We start from the raw sequence: 21,609 nt of genomic DNA on the forward strand, positions 1-21,609 counted from the left end.
CAAAAATATTGCGACAAATCAACCGAGTGTGAAGAAGGACAAGCCTGGCTGACAAATGCAATAAGCAGTGCAGCTGAACAGCTGGACAGTGTGTTCGCTGGATAACAAAAGCTAATTGGCACTGGATTAATGAATAATGGGAATCTTACAGATAGATAGAACACTTGAAAGTCATTCCTCCTTATGAGATGCAGCTTTTGTTGGCCTAAATTCACAACTCAGATTAAAAGTTATGTTTCATGTGAGGCATTCAGGAAATGTGCCATCAGTATGCACACACTCGGAGATAATCAGGACTAATCACAGCATTCTTATTAGCCCGACAGAGATTTGTGGTGACTGTGACTCAGCAAAAGAGACAAAGATAATCCACATGAAGCAATGAGGGAGAAGTGACTGAAAACACCTGGAACAGCCATGAAAGTACACCTGCATGGAGTGTCAAACAGCTGCCTTGATATTTATGTTGATATTTTCTGACCTGTGATAGAGTTACGTGACATCCTGCAGTCTCAACAGAAAATACCAGAATAACTTAAGTTCTATTCATCTGGGATTTGTAGTCAATTAAAAAGACTATCGTGTCACCATTTCATTTAAGCTCCCCTCTTCTCCTGTTTCCACGGAGACATTACCATTGGAAACCCGGATATTAATCACTGAATTAATTATTATGGGCTGCCTCGAGGGAGCAGAAGGGGGTATTAACCCTTATTAAGAGAGAGAGAGAGAGAAGGAGAGGAAGATGTTGTGAGCTATTTCAACCTCTGCCTTTCCTGTTTGAGCTGTGTCATGAAATTAGTGAAATAAAAAAAAAACTGTCTGCATGAGGAGTGGGAGAATTACATTTCTCTAAGCGGACCGAATCACACAAAGGAGATAGAACTAGAAATAGAAAGTAGTTTGAACTAGTTTAGCAAAAAGTAAAATGTAGGGAGGTCTGGAGTTGCTGTAGCTTTAGCCCATTAGCCACTAGTGGTATCTTATAGATCATTTTGTTCTCCTGTAACATAAAATCTCATTTGTAATCATTTCTGTGTAATCATCTGTGCAAACAGTTACCTAAACTGCTTCCAGATTTCTGAATCACCGCCCACATCTTCAAATTGTGCAGCGATTAAAACCGATCTGTTGCTGTGCTCACTGATGGCTGTTTCCCCGTTGGGAAAACAATCAACCAATCAGAGCTTTGCAAGTGGGATTAAGAATGGTGATATCTCTATGTTTGTTACCTTTTCTCCTTTTTTCCCCCTTTTATTTCCTTCTCAGTTTATTCTGTTGTTAAGAGTCAAGTAGATACCTTGATAAGAGATCCTTTGGCTTTATAATTGTTCAACTGAGCAACAACTGACTCATTGTCATCTGTATATAAACCAAACTACTCAAACATATCTTTGATAGAATAGTGACATCATCTTACTACATAGCTAGCTAGCTATAAGTAGCTACATCCATCACAAATGACCAGCAAATGGCAACAAACCTTGATGAGTTTGGTCAATTGCAGGTTTACAAGTAGTTGTAAGTCGACTTACAGGAATAACAGCTCTTAAATTGACATATTTCCTCAATTAATGCTCTTAGCGTCACTTGCTATGAATTGTTTAGCGCCAGACAAAACAAAGTAATCCCCCAAACAGAAATTGGCTAACAGGCTAACTAGTAATGCTATGTGCCTTTAGCACCAGGACGAGTCTTTCAAAGCCAGAGCAATAGATGCTTCCCTCAATGATGTGCAGAGAAACAATGAGGTCCAGTCAAAAACCCTGGCTATTCAATTTTGCCTGTAATGCTGGCTAAAATCCATACTTTGGAAAACCAAAATTGACACTTACTTTAGCTTTTAGCATGCAAGTCAGATTTGAGATTTTGATCAAATCTCAACTTTTACGTGCAGCCTAGCAGTGTCCCCCCCAAAGGCTTCTTGTGACAAGTGGCTACTCTTTTTCTATCGCTTTTACTTTGTAAGCAGCTAATAGGCTTTATGTGTGTCCCTTTATTTTCTTTTTTATCTTTTTTTTTAAATATAAAATGATTTTTCTCAGATTACAAACCGCTGGCTAATCTTGTTCTACAACTTGATTATCTTCCAAATAAAACGCTCGAAGCTCTTCAGTTTATGGTTCAACCTCACTAGCTTGTCTGAATTTGTAGCTTTTAAGATCTTTTTCCTCCGGTGAATTTCTGCAAGACGAGACAATTTCTGTCTTCCAGTTCTTATAAACTCTGGGAATTTTATTAAAACTGACACAATGGGACCGCTGGTCACCATGGATGTGACCAAATCCACCAAAACTAACAATCTTCTGGAATGAACCTAAACCTAACCGAAAAACAGGGAACAGGGAAAATTATATGTATAGTTTGCAGTTCTATTGTTTAATCATTTTCTGTTGGATGAACGAGTAATCTGTGTTTTAGGATTAATATGACACCCTCAAAAGTTTCAGAGACTGTGATGCATGCAGACTAAGTTTCACAGTCCAGCCAGCTCCCAACTGTAACACATGAGCGAGCACTGCGGCCCTCGCCCCAAATTCGTCCCATTCACCTCTGCCCTTGTCACTCCCTCCACGGCGTCTAATCTCCCCTGTGTGAAGGGATTTGCATGTTGCCCTGTCAGGCTAAACTGGAGTGGAAGCGCTCCTGAGCTCCGGGGCTCTGTGCTGATGGATTGGGAGAGGCCCATGGGATTAGCAGTGACAGGTGGAATGCAGCGGGGACCACAGTCAGAGACATAGAAGGTTGAAATGTAGACTTTTCATTCTGATGCCGACATTGTTGTGCGGCTCTGAAGTCCTTATCTGCGGTACACAGGCAGAGATGTGGCGGGCAGGGGTGGTTATGGCGGTGGGTGGGGGTGGTCTGTGCACATGTGAACAAAGCAAGTGTACTCCTTAAATGAGTGTACTTAATCACAGTCACAGGACCTACTATCTATAGGTTGCTTACGTGAGGCCGGGCTATAATTTCGAAGGCGCTCTAATGATCCTCCATCTTGTATGTTTCTCAGTTCTCCTCTGGTGTGGGGGAGGCTGAAAGATACAGGCTGGTTTGGTCCTCCTTTCATCTCCTAAAATCTTACCAACTCTATTATAGTACAAGATCCATAAGGGATTAAGGCAGATAAAAGAAGTATTATATGAAAGACTTAAAATAACTATAGGAGCCATATTAGCAGTAGCTTAAAATAACCCAAACAATCCATCTGCTGGAACTTTAAGCTTGACAAAGCCATTCGGACAGCGAAAAAAGGCTTTGCAGAAAGTGACAAACCATTAAAAACTGCAGGCTTTACCAGTCTATAGTTTTCACCATAACAGGCAGATGTCAGCAGAGGGAATGTCAGTGTGTGATGACGGACAGGAAGCCTGATCTTTGGTTGAAAAACAAAGACAATCAGCCCTTTTAAAGGCTGGAGGAGAACATAAACAGACAGTAAACTGTACAAGCCCCAATTCTCCACCCTTCCACCAAAGTACGCCATGCTCACTAGACACCAGCCCGCTGGTCTGAAGCCCAAGGGATGCTGGGTTTGAGGTAATTTGGACAAAGGGAAGAGAAGTTACAGACACGGTGAAAGACGACACCTTGACAGTATACTCTTAATGAGTCACACAGGTTTTCATAATATGGAACCAGAACCATGGTCACTAATGTCAACCAGAGCTCAAAATACACAGACATGAGGTGCACGAGTGCAAAGCCACAACTGCTGAAGCTGACAGACACTGAGACAACCTAATTCCCTTACAAGCAGACAACACAGTGTATGCAAGTCAGACAGTGAAGAACAATATGGCTGGGGAAGAGGGAGAGAGACAAAAAATCAATACTAGCAGAGATACATTCATACACTGCATCTGCACACACACATACAGGTATGCACACAGCATGAGTAGCAAACACTGCAACAGATGAGACTGTAGCTAAAACTGAGAACAAATAATAGAACAGTACCTGATACTTCCTCTACATTATGCTTGTGAACTACAGTATCCATGCAAATTACCACTGATACACAGCAGGATGCAGTAATTTACTTGAATAATACAACTAGGTTACAATTGGTACATTGAGGTATTTTATATCATCAATGGTAGATGAAAAATGTCAAAATGTAAGTTTAAAGGAATAGTCCAGCATTTTGCGAAATATGTTTATTTGCTTTCTTTCCAGAAATGATATGAAAAGATTGATATCAATCTCATGTCTGTAGGTTAAATAAGGAGCTGGAGACAGGATGTGTTTAGCTTAGCTTAGCATAAAAACTGGAAACAGGGGGAAACTTGCTGGTGTGTCTATAATTCAAAAAAATGCCAACCAACAACTTTAAGCTCACAAGTTAACTGAAACATCTCAACAATTATTGGATGGATTGCCATGAAATTTTTTAAAAACAGTCATAGTCCTGAGAGAATGAAGCCTACTGACATTGGTGAGCCCGACTTTTCCTCTAGCCCTACCACTAATTGTAAAAACTTTGGTGATCTCCTTATTCTTTCTCTAGTAACAACATAATGTTAAAATTTTTATTTGTCCTATACTTAGTACTAAAAATCAAATGACATTCCCATTATTCTCAGCTGTACTTTATGTTTAGTGCTAATGTTAGCATGCTAACATGCTAAACTAAGATGGTGACACTGGCAAACTTTAAAATCAGTATAGCATTTTCAGCAGAATCTTGCAGTAGACTCTTGTTTAACCTATACACAAACAGAAACATCAACACAATATTGATGGTTTTGGGGGGAATTATGTGCAGAAACTATCTCTTTAGGAACAACAGCTAGGCATGGTGACTGTGCGCAGCTTCCTGAAATACTTGGTGGACGGACAAACAGTTCATCATGATGTAGTTACAGCATGTTACTCCCCCTTAAATCATAAATGGTCATTTACATTTACATTTCTGATTGTGTACAGATTAAAGAAATGAGATACTACATATTTATTAGTGAGATATAGAGGTGTTGGTAGCTGTTTATGCAGTCTTTATGCTAAGCTAAGCTAACAGTGTACCAAGTCCAGCTCCACTCTTTTTGAACAGATATGAGGTTCATATAGATGTATAATCTCACTGTCCCAAATCTTTAACTATTCCTTCAACCACAAAGCCCTTTTGTTTTCATCTTTATGGCCATACAATCTTCTTAACCAACACAGAACTATATAATTCAAAATCTTAAATTAGGTCAACGCTTAGCACAACACAGCTAAAGGGGCAATCCACCAATTCTATGAATGAAGGTCAGTTTACTCAGTCTGTGACGGTGCCAACTTGAGCTTTAACAAGTCTGAGAAAATGAGAAAATAACCCCTCAGGGGTTAATATGGGTTGGGCGCGGAGACTTTTTAACTTGGAGAATATTTAACAGAAAACCTGCATTACACATAATTATGGGAGTGGAGTTTGAAATATGTGGGCATTTACTTGCCAGGGAATGTCCAATAAAGGCTACTGCTGAGTTGCGTTTATGGGAATTGTAGGATCCAGCATTTGTAAAACTTAATCCATACATAGGACTTAAAGTCAGGATATTTTGACCAATTTTTAAAATTACTGGAGTACCCCTTTAAAGTCTGACAATTACTAAATTATGAGATTTTCACATAATATATATATATATATGTATATATACATATATACATATATATATACATATATTAAAGTAATTAAGTAAATAAAGTTATATACTGTAGTTATACTGTTATGGTTATTATGGTGACCAATTATGGTCATATTGCAATATCACCATAATTGTAGTTCAGCTGTTGAGTGCCAAGAACGATCTATATTAGAGTCTATAAGAAAAGCCACAAAGGGTGAAAATTGGACACTTTTTCCATGATTTATGATGGACGCTGCAGTTGAATTTGAATGTCAGTTGTGACTCACTCTGAGGACACACGACACAACTGTTTGGACTGGGAAGATGTAAAAATGATTCATGCTACACTCGTACACTCAGCACAGATGATTGTTTTCCACCTTGTGTTATACAGAATCTGAAAATATGAGACTACTGGTGGTTCTGACGACAATTAAACATGACTAAGAACATTTAAGACTGAATAAAACACTCATGTGTTATACTTGTCACAGGAGGGTGTGAAGATTTGTTTTTGTTTTGTGTCAATCAAACATGTTTGAAATAATGATGAAGGTCTTGGTGAGGGATTTAATTACTGAATACTGAAACAGAGCAAGCAGAAAGTCATCTGTAGGATCGTCCAAACTAACACGGATACAATCCAGTCAGATGTGATGGCACATTGTGATTATAATTGGCCTAGAGGTCATGTAATGTGTCCCCAGCTTGAGAAGAGCTTTGCAGCAAAGATCAAGTAACTTTTTTGAGATGAATCTCCCTGACAGTTTAATGACAGTGTGTCTTACCTGGGGGAGATGTCGCAGCCCTGTTGCATGAAGGCGCCCAGGGAGAACCAGAGGGAGTTGAAGATACCAAATTCATTGGGGGGCTGGTCGCTTGGCGGACCGTCGGTGCCCTCTTCGGGCTCCTCGGTGTGCCATTCGTACGGGCTGAAGCGGCTGACCAGGAAGAGCACCACGCTCACGCCGATATAGGCAAACACGATGCACATCCAGATCTCGTAGGCCAGTGGGTCCAGGAAGGAGAACACCCCGGGTTTGGACTTTTGGGGTTTCTTGATCATGATGGAAATGCCCAGCGACATGAAGGGCTTGGAGAAGTCAATCACCTCCTCCCGGACCAACGTGATAGTCAAAGGGGCCACAGCGATTTCCGCTTTCTGTGGGTGAAGAGGGATTTGATTAGCCATCCGAGTGAGCCCCTCTGAGAGAAAGTACTGAACTCTAAATCCAAATGATGACAGATAAACAAACCCAAATGATGGATCATCTCTCTGAGCTGGGCCATGCAACAATCAAACATCACTTAGTCACAGATATGACATCCCGAAGGCCAATAGCCAGCCAGCCATCAGAAAACAAAGCAACAACAATTGCCCTGTCTCTTTTCCCCGCAGCTCATTTCATTTCATCTGAATTTCCCCCTTCACTGAACAAATCTCACAGCAATCAAGTTTAGACAGCGGTGGGACATATCTCAGAGTGATCAAGTTAAGACAAAAAGAAAAAGAAAAGAAATTGAAAAAGAAATTCTGAAACCCTCTCTAATGCTGAGAGGCTTATAGCTCAAACTCTGGGAGAATCAGCAGGGAGGATAAAATAATGTGTCAGAGAAATATGCTTACAGCACAGGAAGGCAAAAATGGGATGCAGCTGTGGAAAAGTGCATACTGGCTTGCTGAAAATCCACAAACCAGATTACAGTTAGTGACTTAGCAACACTTGTGACCTTGTCTGCCTTGGCTCGGGAGCAAAGGGCTTAATATCAGCAAGAATTTAAAGTTTCATTACGACCATCTGACACTTAAGGAGGTAGGAGAGGAGAAAACAGGGACGAGGGAAAAGAAAATGAAAGAGATTTAAGTTCTTTCATCCTCAGCAAAATGTACTAAGATGACAGCCTTGGGGCATTTAGAGTGCGCTAAAATACATGGCAGGTTAAAAGGAGGCAGAGCTTTTGTGGTAGTGAGGGGCTTTTCAGGGAGAGCCGGGAAGAAATGAATGGTCTCTAAGCAAAGTCTTAGACAGGAAAGTGCTGACAGCTTCCATGTCCTCAGACGTTCCCATGAACGCTGGAGAAATAGCTGCCAGCTTCCCCTATGCCCCCAATCACACACTCTGTAGTGCAGTCCTAACTATCTGTAAACACACACATACACACTGGTGCACAACATATATTCTCAAACACATAAACTCACACACATTCAGGTATTACTATACTTGTGAAAACCTTCTACTGCCATTTTTCATTCTCTCCTTTTTGGTCCTAAATTAGGTCTTTAACACAAATCTTGTTCTTAACAGCTTGAAACTTGTACACTTAAAGTAACCTTGAAGTAGCAGTTATGGAATATTTTCTTTCATTGTACACTAGAAAGTCTTAAAGACAGATGCATTGATTCAAAAAGTCACATAAATGAAAACAAATCACGCACATTATTAATGGATTTTACTCACTTTATTTACAATGTTTTGGTCCTCAGACTTTGATTAGTTAAAAATTCATCTATTCATGGTAGTGGTGCTATTCGTCTATTCTACCAAATTATTAATGACCATAACATCATAAATAAAGTATAAATAACCGACTGCTTGCTGTTTGTTTATCTTGAACAACATTCTTTTCAAGTTTAATTCCCCAATACTGTACAATAAAATCTATGTTCACATACTGTACAAATAATTTTCATTGATTTGTTCTGTTGCAAATGCACAGCTGTCTGTATTATATTTTTAATCAATCATGTTTATATTGACTGTATCTGCAAAGTGTTCACTGAACTACATCTAATCTACACAATTTTTATTAAATTAATTTCCTACAGTATCGGCTTTTGGTAACTAAAGTAATGTTTTCATGGTTATGTTTAGGCCGTTAATGGTCTTGGTTAAACACTGAAAAAGGCAGCGCTGACTTGAAGCACTGGACAAAATGTGTTGATTTTTGTTCAATACTGAACCAAAACCACCATCTTTCCCAATCCATAACCTTAATACTTCGTTCTGCCACCAGCAATTGGTTTCAGTTGAACACCCCGTCGCTATAGCAACCCCTATTGGCATAATTATACATACACAGTATATCAAACAATAAAGTGCAACCAGTGCCAAAGTGCAAACATTCACTTTTCTCTTTGCTATTTTAACTGTGAAATTGAGTGCAGCAGGTTAGGGTGAAATGTGCTGACTAGCGAGGAGAGCGTGTTAGGAAGGTGGAAGGAGTACTTTGAGAGCAGTACAGGATATGTACAGGGACAGTGTGACAGTGGTGAGCAGTGCGGTTGGAGTGAAGGATGAGTTCAAGGTGGAGGTGGGATTACATCAAGGATCGGCTCTGAAACCCTTTTTTGTTTGCAATGGTGATGGACAGGTTGACAGACGAGATCAGGCAGGAGTCTCCGTGGACTATGATGTTCGCGGATGACGTGATCTGTAGTGAGAGTAGGGAGCAGGTTCAGGAGAGCCTGGAGAGGTGGAGGTATTCACCGGAGAGAAGAGGAATGAAAATCAGTAGGAGCAAGACGGAATATATGTGCATGAATGGGATGGAGGACAGTGAAATGGTGAGGACGCAAAGAGTAGAGGTGACGAAGGTGGATGAGTTTAAATACTTGAGATCAACAGTTCAAAGTAACGGGGAGTGCGGAAGACAGGTGAAGAAGAGAGTGCAGGCAGGGTGGAGTGGTTGGAGGAGAGTGTCAGGAGTAATTTGCGACAGAAGAGTACCAGCAAGAGTGAAAGAGAAGGTTTACAAGAGGGTAGTGAGACCAGATATGTTGTATGGTTTGGAGGCGGTGGCGCTGACAAGAAGACAAGAGGCAGAGCTGGAGGTGGCAGAGTTGAAGATGCTAAGATTTTTGTTGATAGTGACGATGATGGACAGGATTTCTCAGTTTTGGAGAAAAAACGAAAGAAGCGAGATTGAGATAGTTTGGACATGTGCGGAGGAAAGATACTGGTTATATTGGGAGAAGGATGCTGAAGATGGAGCTGCCAGGCAATGGTATACAGTATAGTACAGCGGTATAGCATATTATTATTATTAATAGCCTATAAATACAATAAGGTATGAGTATATTATAATATTATAAGAGTAATATAATAATAATAATATTTGATTAATAGTAGTAAATAGTATATGTAGTATAAATAGTAGTATAATATAGTAAATAATAAATAAAAAAAATACATAAAAGTGAGTAGTGAATAGGATAATAATACAATAGTATAATTAGTACAATGATATAATATAATCTGATAAAATAATATAATCATTTGGTGGCCTTGTGGACAATGCCCTTGATTTTCTTTCAGTATTTCAAAGTGAGCGAGTTGTGTTCTGACCTGAAGCAAAAGAAAAGCTAAAATGATGGGGACATAGACAGAAAAAGTCATTTCCACAATGTAAAAAACATTTCATGTACATTAAATGATATTATATCGGGATGTCTCCACGTATTAACATAAAATAAGCCAAATCCATGCTTGACAAACATGAGTTTTTACAATTCCTTATGACGATGAATTATTTTCCACCAAGTAATTCAGTTCATGTACTGTAAGCCTAATACATACACACTCCTCTTTTGAGCGTCTAGCAGTGATTATAGCCTAAATATCAACATTCTATGTAAACATTATAGTGCTTTTTATCCAGAAAAATTGCAGCTCCCTGCAGCTCCTCTTCCTTTGATCCTATTTTTATCTGATCTTTTGTCTACTCTGCAAATTCCCATGTTAGATAACTATCTGTATTTACTCTTTCATTACAGATGTTTTGTGATTGTTGATTTGTGATTTTGTAGACTTTAGTTTTTCAATGATTAGCTTACTGCTAGCCTAGCTAGCCACTTTGCTAGCTACCTGGTGCTAATGTTTTGCTACTGTTGGGCTAACTGTTCAGTATTTCACTCTTTTTACTTTCATCGCTGTATATTTATAAGGACTGAACATTGATCTTTACTGATGATACTTTCATTTCTTCCTAGCGTAATTTGACAACTAAAGCTAGTTTATACTTTTGTGAATCTAGTTTCCTGACTGTACTAATTCATTTTTACATAACTTTGGTCTGACTGTTGTCTATGGTATCTTTTTCTGATTTGTAATAACCGTCATTAAATTTGTTGTCCAATACTGTTTTCACAATTTCACAATTGCTTCCAATAAAAAACTTAGAGGCAACCTGCTGTCTTCAACCTTTACTGGAAGTGTCTTTAGCTTGCTGCATAGCTGTACACCTACACACATAGTGAGGTCAGGAGAATCTTAGTAACCTAAACCTGAAAATGTGTGAAGCCATATTTGGTAAAGCAAACTAGATTTTGCAGGAGACAGGGCAGCTAAGGTTTGCCAGAGGTTTGTTCACACAGCACTGACATTTGGTTAGTATGGAATGAGGAAACTGCTGGCCTTGGGAAGGAACACCAAGGGGACAATGACAGACTATACAATATCTTAAATATGCTGCCAAGGAGGATATTGATTCAGCCTGAGAGAAGGTAACACACTGGATCAGCATGGGTTGCTTTGATATTATGAGAGCTGCTGTCCAACTACTTTCTACAGTTCATGGATATAACAAACAAACACAATAAGCTGATTGAGTTTGGCTACAGAGGGCAAAGTAGCAGCTACACACTCCCCGATTCATGCATAGTGTGTATCAGGGAGTGCCTGAATCAACATCCATTAATTACTATTAGTCTGTGATGATCAATCCCAAATCTCAGACACCAAGTTGCCTATACAGAGAGCACAACTGCTGACAGAAATGGCCTGTATGCTATTGGCAGCACAAAGCCCTTAAACTTAATTTGCTATGGATGAACTAGCTTAATGAGAGCACAGAACTGTATAGGTTGATTTTACAGAGCCCATAAATGTCAAGAGCGAACATAAATCTCTCCTTCACTGCCCTCAAATTACAAATAATGCCCTCAAATGAATAATTTGTGAGCTCAAAATGCTTATTTTGTTCCTTCAGTTTAGTAATTTGGGTCCTCTAATATATGTCATTTGTACCTTGAATGACTATACAAATTTGTACCTTCGAAAACACAAAACTGACATTTCCTTCTCTGAGAAAAACACTTTTGTCAGTGGATGTGACTGACAGTATTTAACAGCCCAAACCAAAACTATTATATCCTCGCACATCACCTCAAAATCAAAATCAAACTGTAAATCCAAGTGATTCATTGGAAGAGTGTTGGGGGGACAAAGTATGAATTTGAAGGATTACTAACTTTTTTCTGTCAGTATTTATATGTCTATAGTTTTTTAAGGGAATTTATATATATATATATATATATATATATATATATATATATATATATATATATCCTTTTTGTTGTTGTTGCACTGCTGTGGGCTGAGAGGAACAACATTTTGTTTTTTAATGTAATCAAGTACACAAGAAAATAACAATGAAATGAATCTTAAATGAAACCAAAAAACTATTTCAGAGCACAATTTAGCAATTTAACAGATTAATTAATTCAAGGATACAAATTCATTAATTAAAGGTATACTAAGTGCATGAATTTGTAATTTGAGGCAACGACTTATTAAAAACATTCAGTGCACATTCAGCTAACTGTTTGGAATAAAGACTTTAGTGACTTTGTTATGCTGAAACTTTAAATTGTTGGTAAAACTGTCCTGTAATGAGACAAGCTGATACAGAATATCAAGAATATCAGAACAGTAAGTGATACTGGAAGACAGTGTGGAATAAGATGACTTTTTCAACTTTAACGCTACTTAAGGGGAAATAAAAGAGAAAAACTGAATTTTTAGGGGTTTTCCCTGGTGAAGTTCATAATATATGTCCTCTTAATATAGCTATTCCTCTGTCTTGGTAATACAACATTTTTAACTGTATGTGATACCCACTTAGACCAAATGAAAATGTAATTTTACAGATTAACACTATCAGTCACACCGGGAAACAATTCAAATTCTAGGTGTTAGTGACATGGTTTAATGTTGGGCTACACAATTATTCTAAATACAGGCCTCAATTCAGGCCTCTTTTTTAAAATCTAATCTTTATATAACAAAGATTCTGCAGTATTTGTATTAGTGAGGAGATCCAATGCATCAAAACAAATGTTCCTAACTCCTCCCTTTCTCCCTACCCAACAAATGACAAATGCACATCATTACTTAACATCAAACTGTACACCGTAAGAGGGGCAGGATGTCCATGTAAATAAATCTAACAAATGTGAGGGACAGCTGAGTGAAGTGCAGTGAAAGAAGGTGAAAAGAAAAGAAGGTGATTGCAATGATGTGAAAAAATACATAAATTTATCCGCCCCCGGTTCTAATAAAAAAACAAAACAAAACGCTGTGCTTGTACCATAAAAACCACATTGATGATGCATCTACTTTGCAAGCAAAATAACACATTTATAAAATCTGTACAACCCCTTTTTTCCCTACATGCCTTCTACTCCAAACAAAACATTTGTACAGGATGTGTTTTCACTCACAGTGCTTGTTAAAGAGAAAAAAATAGCAGAGAACACAGCTGCACGTTTTGTTCCTGTGCTTTAGACCAACCTGGTTAATCTTTATACCGAGCGTGCACTGTACTGCTTGATCAGTCCTGACACATCTTGAACTGCTTGCACTCGTTGCAGTCGACTTCACAGTGAGTCTCTGCGGCACCAAAGAGGCGAAGGCAAGAAAAATGCCACTTTGTGAAAATGCCAATTAGCTCATCACAAAAAAAGGACTAGAAAAACAAAGTAACCCACACAGACTGTGGTTTCTTTAATGTCTTACGTGTAAAAATTGCTATTTCTGCTTGTGTAAACATAAAAAGCAGAGAATGGTTTCTGGGAAAAGCAAACTTAAGAACTGGATAAACGTTAATTAACTACTGTTCCACTGTTTCTAGCTATGAAAATGTGCTAATCAGAGCATTATTTTAACTGTAACTGAACCTACATCCAATTTTAATTCAGTGTAAGTGACAAAATCTCCACTTTGAATGGTTTACTTTATCCTTCTATCCTCATACAACTGTTTTGTCCTTTTAAAAAATACAAGTACAGGAACCCACACATACAAACGCCTCTCTTTCCTCACTTTGATGGTCTTTTCAGGCCCTGAAATCCCAACATCATCCCATACCAACACTCGCATCCACTTTGATGCCACAACAAGGTCAGCAGCAGAAAGACACCTCACCTCCAAATCGCCACCTCAAGGATTCTTTAACAAGCTCCACACCTCCACTTCTCCTCTTTAACCCCTCCAGCAGCTCTAATGCTGCCGTAATTCCCCTCTCTCTACTAGCATTAATACCACCACAGACTGCTATCCTGTTTACTTCTTTTCAGATGGGTTTAATTATCTACACAGAAAACAACCCACAGAAGCAGCTCTTCAGACAGAGATTAAGTCAACTAAAGATCGAGAAATATTGTTTGTGTAGAGACTTTTTGTGTAGCAAAACATAAGAAGACAGCCTAAAGCATTTCATATATCCTGGAATCTTTTTGACTTATTGTCACCTCCTGTTTTATAAGTGCAAATGCTCCATGTCCATCATATTTACCTGCTGTCTTGATAAATTGCACACATTTCTACATCTCTACTTCCACTGGTGCAACAACAGTTTCATACTCACCACTTTGTTGCTCCTTTCTCTGACAAAAACTGTTTTATTTCATCCATTATTGTGGTGTTTAAGCTACCATCAATGAAACTCAACACTAACTGCACCGTGAAATGAATGAATAAGTGAATGAAAACTATTTCTGTGAAAAAGAGAGACTCAGATCAACAGAGAGGTGAGAATGACATAACTGTTTTTGGATAAAGTGCTGTGGAAATGTACTTAAATGACCTTGTGAGGCATCCCTCAATGTTTTAACCAGCTTTTATTTGTTCCTGCTATAAACACCGGCATTTTGGGGGAATTTATGGTGAGTTATAACTTGATAATGCCATTTTAACAAGTTCAGATATGTAAAGTACATATGTTTATGACTTTAATGTGACCTTCACAAGGTCATCAAGATAAGAAATGATGAACAAATTGTTCTGTTTAATACATCTCATCTGGATGGACTTTTGCTTACAGTTTGAGACTTTCATGTCTCATTTCAGGCCATTTCTAACTTTAGGGAGCTGAAAACCAATTTTTCTGTCAAAAGCCAAGCTGCCTTAGTTCATAATAATACAATAACAGATTAGAAGAGGACACTTTATTGTCTCTAAATAGTACCATGAATCTTACTGACAGCATAAAATTAAAGTTTGGGATGGGATGAGTCAGCTTAGATGAAAAGCTAATTTCTGTCCAAAACTGTGCCTTAGGGAGCTGCGAGAAGAACAACTTCCTGTCAACCAAAGAGCAAAAACAAAAAGTTCTTACCCCGTACACCAGCTCCCCGACCATGCCGTTCCAGATCTTCGTCTCCGGGTCCCTGGCGCCATACTTCCCATCGGGTACGATGGAGATCTTGTACTTGATGCCGATGTGTTTGGCGATCTCCGAGGCCAGGTCCACGCAGTAGCCTTCGTACTGGTCGTTGCCCTCGTACATCTCCCAGTTCTTCTTAAGCATCACATAGGGACCCTCCTACACAAGGGACCATAACCATTGAACCAAAACGTCAGACAGACAGACACACAGACATGAGGGGTCACACAATGAGTCAATGATGCATCAACAGACAACAGAATGAAATAATAAGCGCAGTTTATTAATATCAACCAGGGTTGAGAATAAAAGTACCCTGCAGAGTTTTGGCTATGGAGCAACATAGCTGTGTTTGTTTTCAAGAAAACTCTACAGGGTGCCTTCAGTTTTATTTCAGTCAGTTCATGAAGTGGATTTTATTTTAGTATTGAACATGAAAAACATTTGTTTTGTCATTAAGTTATGAATGACATTTTAAAGCTGCACTAAAGATTTTAATTAGAATAAGATGGAATTCCAAATAACTCAAGAAAATCAGACGGTAAGGACATTTTCAAACCCATATTTCATTTGCTCTGGTTAAAATCCGTGGGTGAGTTGTTAACTTGTTGCATTTTCCTCTTGGTTCAGTTTCTTTTCAAACAGAAAAAAATTCAAGCAAACTAAAATAGATCAACAAAAGTTACTCGAGGACGCTCATTCTGCTCATCAGTCAGATGTGTTTGAGGCGGGAGCAAGACCTTAAACACAGGAGGAAGGTCCCGTGTTCTGAGTTAGAGCCATGGATGTATTACAAGAGCTGCGTCCGGCGCCGGCACTCAGCCTTGCTTCCAATTTTTCCCAGTGGCCACTTGCAATATTGCAGCGAAAAATTTCCCTATGGCCCAAAAAGCATTTTCCCCATAGACCACCACTGTAAAAGACATCTGTAAAACTGTTGTCAGGACACCTCGAACTGCACCTCCAACAATTATGACTCTTTCTATTATGAATTTTTGATCCATGGAGGTTTTATATTTGGAAAACTTTCCTTGAGCTGAGAAAAGCGATTTAAAAAACTGTGAGATCATCACAATGTAAAGTCTACGTGCCAAGCAAGAACTTGCGGGCAGGGCCAGTGGGAGAAACACTAATGCGCATATTCAGTGGGCTGCATACCCCCAGAAGAAACCCGGAAGCTAGACACTTTTTTTGTGTATGCGGCAGGCGAGCAATTCTTATCAGACTGATTAGGCGCCATTTTTGGTCCGGTATCTAGCTCTACAGCTATACAGTATCCGGTATACATCCATGGTTAGAGCATGCTTCTTCTCTCCATTATGTACTGTTGCTTCAGTTTTTTAATTATAATACGGCACTGTTCAGCGGACCAGTCAAATCCTCTCTTCTTCAGCTACTGACTGAACATTTTGATCACTTCAGTGTTTTCATGTGATGTTTCCTAAAGCTAGAAAATATCAGCCAAAATCAAGAAGACAACGTACTTTGTTGCCAGTCCATGTCAGACTTTGAATAATTTTCTGGATAGCTGCTTCTAACTCCTGATTTTGCTCAATCGCACCTCATTATCCAAAGCGCACCTGGTTACAGAAGCCATTTTGCTCAAACTTGCGGAATATGGCTTGTTGTTGTATAAGATTGAGGTCGGATCACATTCCCATCGGAAACAAACCGCTCCAGAATTAGTTTTTGACCAGAATGAGACCACTGTCTCTAAAGGGTCTCACTGTATTGTTTTGGTCGATTGTTCAAACAAACTAATCTTACCAAGGAGGAAAATGAACCAGAGTCCGATTCAACCAGACTAAACAACACAAGTTTGAAAACGCCCATAGAGCTCAACAGAGTATGATATCACCGATATGACATAGTGTAACTGGTTATGTCAATTAAAAGTTCAATCCATAATTTGATAGTATAACACATTTTCCACCTCAACAAAAAAAGTCCACGTGATCAGCAGCCATGTGCTATAATGGGAGCATGGACTGTATTGTGATGTGACAGTTGGGGTGTAATCAGTGGTTTTCACCAGCTGCAGATTGTGTCTTTAAATTGTGATGTCAGGTTCATTGGCAGGAATCAGGAAGTGATCAACAAGAACAGCTAAATCTCACCACAACCTCCACTCATACTACAATCTGAGGCCAATTTCATTAAGTTACAGCTGGGGTTTCTAGCAAATCAAGAAAATCTTCAAATCAAGTCCATTAAAGTAAAAAAAATTGCATAGTGCAGCTTTAAATTGAATGTATTTAACCTGATGTTAAACTCACTGCTTGGAGATGCTGTTTTTTTTTTATTTTTTGCTGCGTGTAAGTGAACAGCAACAGGAAGGGATGCATGTGTAATCATGATGACAGCCTCATGCTGGATATACACAGCACAGACTGCAGTTTAGCCAGGCAAAAAAAAAATCATCAAAATGTTAATGTAGATGTATGATGCACAGAGACTCAAAGAGAAGGAAGCAAAGTATGACTAAGCAGAAACGGAGGCAGACATAAAGCTGAAGGGAAGTGAGAAATGAGCTGCAGTCAGAGTGAATGACTTAATACCTAAAACAAGCCAGACTCGACTTGAACATTTAAAGAAATCAGGGGTGGCTACATCAGTCTGCACTGTGACCAACGGCAGGTTATGAATCATTGGATTCGCTGTTGCTAAGAAAGTGATCTAAATGTAAACTGCGTCTGGTTTCTGCACTCATGTTTCCAAACAAATTACTTTTGTCATGTAAGGCAGCCTATTGCATATTGAGAACGGGAGCAATTTATTCTTGAGATGTGTTTGCTTGACATTGCCCCGGGCCAAAGCAAGGTAAACCAAAGACTCCTCAGCAGGGAGAGAATTCAAATGCTGGGCTGAGCTTGAGGCACAAATGTTACTGTACAACATAACGATGGCACAATTTAGCAGTTTCAAGAAATATAAGCAATACAGGATTTACAACTTATCTTGCACAAAAACTGTCCACATAATTAAAACTACTGTAATTGACATAATTTTAACAAGAACGGCACTTAAGCTCAAGTCTTTGCAGAGATTACAGAACAAAAACATTTTCTCTTTACTTGAAGTGGGTTATGACGCATTAATACAAAGTAAATTAAAATGTATTTGATCAGCAAATTATAAAATAGTTGTACAAAGATACTGTACTTTTGCACATTGTGGTATTACAAACATAATTATAAATATAACACAATCATAAAGCTTAAAAGCCAGGCTGCATTAACCAACTAATAATTTCCAAATAAGTTTCAAGAAGTTTCCTGGAAAGCCTAAACTTGAGTCTTTTAGTCAGTTGAACATGCAAAAAAAAAAAAATGTATGAACATATATTGAGAATTAAAATACAAAAAGGTAACAACTGAATAATAAACTAAGGTAATCCTGTATTTTACATACTAATTTCTTGAACAATTTTCAGGTAGTTACGATAAATTTTTAGAACATTTTAAAGGGTGTGTGGTGCAATTTGGTACAAATTATACGAAAAAACAGAAAATGTTAAGTTGGTTTAGTTGGTAAGTGTAGATTCATTATATTTGGGTTCACAAATCTTAATTCGTAACAATTCTTTAATTGCAACACCCTCTCTGTAAAATATCCTATTATAATATTTATCATTAAATAAAATAAATTGCTACATTTAGTATAAAAAAATTCATTAACTAAATTTATATTTACATGGGTTAAATACAGCTTTTCTTTTAAGGAAATTCCTATTTTCCCAATTAATGGTGTAAAATTACATTTCTAGGAAACTTCCTGTGAAATTATTAGGAAATTACACACCTATAAAAGAAAGAGTTAACAAATTTGTCTTCAAGCACTGATGTGTAGGATTAAAAATGTCATGTCTCTGACCCAAAGACATTTAGAATAACGGGCTAAAAGCAACACACAGACTGAACCAATTTTCACAGGAATTGTCTCTTTTTTTTTTTTACAGAGAAAAACAAACAGAATAATTTGAAAGATGCTATAATAACATAAAATGGTGGCATAAATTGTCTTAGGCAAATCATTATCATGTTCTATTCTACTTTCTATTTAACAACAGCTAAAAAATGGAATGTGTGATGTGCTTTTAAAGAGTCTTGACCATTTTAATTATGAAGACTTCATTCACAGATTGATTTTCGCAGATGTTTTGGATGTATATCAGAGGGGAAAGCAGCCCTAATCCCTATGATTTATGATGGTAGGGTGTATGACAGCGCTGGCAGCCGGAGGAGCAGAGAAAGTGGCAGAGATAAAGGATGCAGTCAGTGTTTCTGGCATGAGAAGAGAGCAGTGGTTCAGAGGTCTTCGCAGCAAAGGCCAGCATGGCTGACAGGCTGGTCAATAATCACAACCACACTCCTTCACTCACTGCCTAATGAGACTACTTAAACATGCCATTAAAAGCACACACACACACACACACACACATTACAAGGAACACTTGATGTCACAAATCCATACGTATGTACATCATGGTACACACACAATTACTGTACATCTGCCTGTAATCTGTAGCACATCAGTTTGTTTAATGATGAACAGTAAAAAGCATCAGAGTGATAGTACATACTGTACAATTGCTTGACAACAAAAACAACAATTTTAAGAAGCAAACACACATTAATACTTCTCAGTACAGTAAGTGACTAATTCTTCTGTCTCATTCATCAGTAGCCACTTGAGGCACTAATCACGTTTTCATTTGATTGAATGTGATTGTATGACATTGAAAATGGGGAGCAGATTTAAAGCATACTTGAGAAAAATATTAGTGCATGTCCACTGTGGCTTTTTTCACATGAAGTGCACTTGACTGGCTACTGCAGAGGGACATCACAGCCTTGTCAAGGGTTTTAGATCACCATGGTGCTTTAATGAAGGCCAGTATTGTTATAGCTGAGCCTCAACCTCATACACATGTACACTTGCAGTACAGACTGTGTGCTACTGGTAGCAATAAATGTAAACAAAAACTGAAAACTAGAATATAAACTGTATGTGTGAAGAAACAGGACAAATGCTACTCTTTTTCTGCAGGACCACACAACGTATGAATTGCACAAATCAATTTATTTTACAAAGAATAATTGCTGTGTTTTGTTTGTCTCTTTTTTTCTGAATTTGCACAATTAAATGGGCTTCATGCAACAACATTTTTGTATTCTTATCCAAAATCGATTGTACTGTTTTCATCAGGTTTGCTCGTACAAGTGCTCCAAGTTCTCTTAACTGCACACATTTTTCATAAAAATGTTCACCTTGATGAATGTCACCTGTTCATAAGGTGCATGTTTGTGAGATATCTTCATTACCATAATTAACACCCCCAAATTGCTATATTTATGGGGAGTTTTCATTCACAAAAATGTCACCCAAGAGTAGAAAGAAGAACTTGGAGCTTCAGGTCCTGCTTTTTGACGTCAGCAGACATAAACTAAATTTAGAAATGGTTTTATTACGGCACTCAGAAAGATAAACAGTCATGCCAACATACTCCATTTCCTCTATGCCGATAACATCTTAACAAAAAACCTGATGTTGAGCCTCTTAGTAAATTTATAGCAATGACATATTTAAACTTCATTGATGAATTTCAGTCATGCCTAAAAGTAATTCAAAATACAAAAAAGAAAAAAAAAACAGCGAATAGAAGTTCTCTTGAATCACTCGTATGTGCCATTTAAGGACAAATCTGTGTAAGTGGCTCTTGCATGAGGCCTGATGTGTTTTTCGAGCACAGCTTTGTACTGTAGTTGCATCATCAGGAGGCATTTTGGGTATCAAAGCGGTCTCTGTCTACAAAATCCAAACATTTCCTCCTCCCCCAGAACTCCTGGAACAAGGCTAAAGAAAAACATAATTATAACAAGATCTTGTCTGTACTTCTTGCCCTCTGGCAGATTAATGGTGTGCTACGTTTAAAGTGGAGTGGAGGAGTGTGAATCCAAGTCACATTTTATCAAAGCTTTCAGCCTTGTTCTGCCAATAAGATGAAAGTCAAACATCTTTCTTGTCTATGGAGGCTATACTGTTGATGTGCCAACCTCTAAGCAGTTATGACTGGAGCCATCATAGTATGTTATCTGTTAACACCGAAGCAAGAAATGCTGAGATACTTAAAAAAAACAACACAAATATAATATATATAAATATATAAATCATACAGATGAAAGAAAATCAGGTTGTTGGTGCAAAACTATTCATTCATACGAACCAAAGTTAAGGGTGAATGTGATAGATTTATTAACAAATTTAGGGTTCTAACAGTCTTGTCTTTAAGTCTGAAACACTATCACTTAGCTAACTGTGAAGCAAGGTAGCTAATGTTCAAATAAAAGCTAGTAGCAGCCACTAACCATGCAGCATTATCAGAGCGCTAACAAGCAGCAGTGGCTATCTGACTTCTACCTTTGAGATTCTCCCCCATTGAAAAGCTTGAGGAAGTGGCTGTGCACTGCTCAAGAAATTCAAGATTCAAGAGCTTATTTGTTAAACGCACAGTTAAACATAGGTAGGGAGGTTTAGCTGACAATCATTT

General features: G+C 38.2%; 1 protein-coding gene across 2 annotated transcripts in view; it reads right to left on the bottom strand.

The window, feature by feature from the left end:
* gria4b (glutamate receptor, ionotropic, AMPA 4b) overlaps positions 1-21,609 on the bottom strand; it is a 141,465-nt gene that overhangs the window by 22,009 nt on the left and 97,847 nt on the right. For both annotated transcript variants that reach the window (XM_042431021.1, XM_042431023.1), the window contains 2 exons: positions 15,012-15,218; positions 6,404-6,777 (listed from right to left, as the gene is read on the bottom strand). In XM_042431021.1, coding sequence (XP_042286955.1) covers positions 6,404-6,777; positions 15,012-15,218 — 581 coding nt within the window. The remainder of the gene's footprint in view (positions 1-6,403; positions 6,778-15,011; positions 15,219-21,609) is intronic.

Source organism: Thunnus maccoyii, chromosome 13, assembly GCF_910596095.1.
Source record: "Thunnus maccoyii chromosome 13, fThuMac1.1, whole genome shotgun sequence".
NCBI classification, from domain to species: domain Eukaryota; kingdom Metazoa; phylum Chordata; class Actinopteri; order Scombriformes; family Scombridae; genus Thunnus; species Thunnus maccoyii.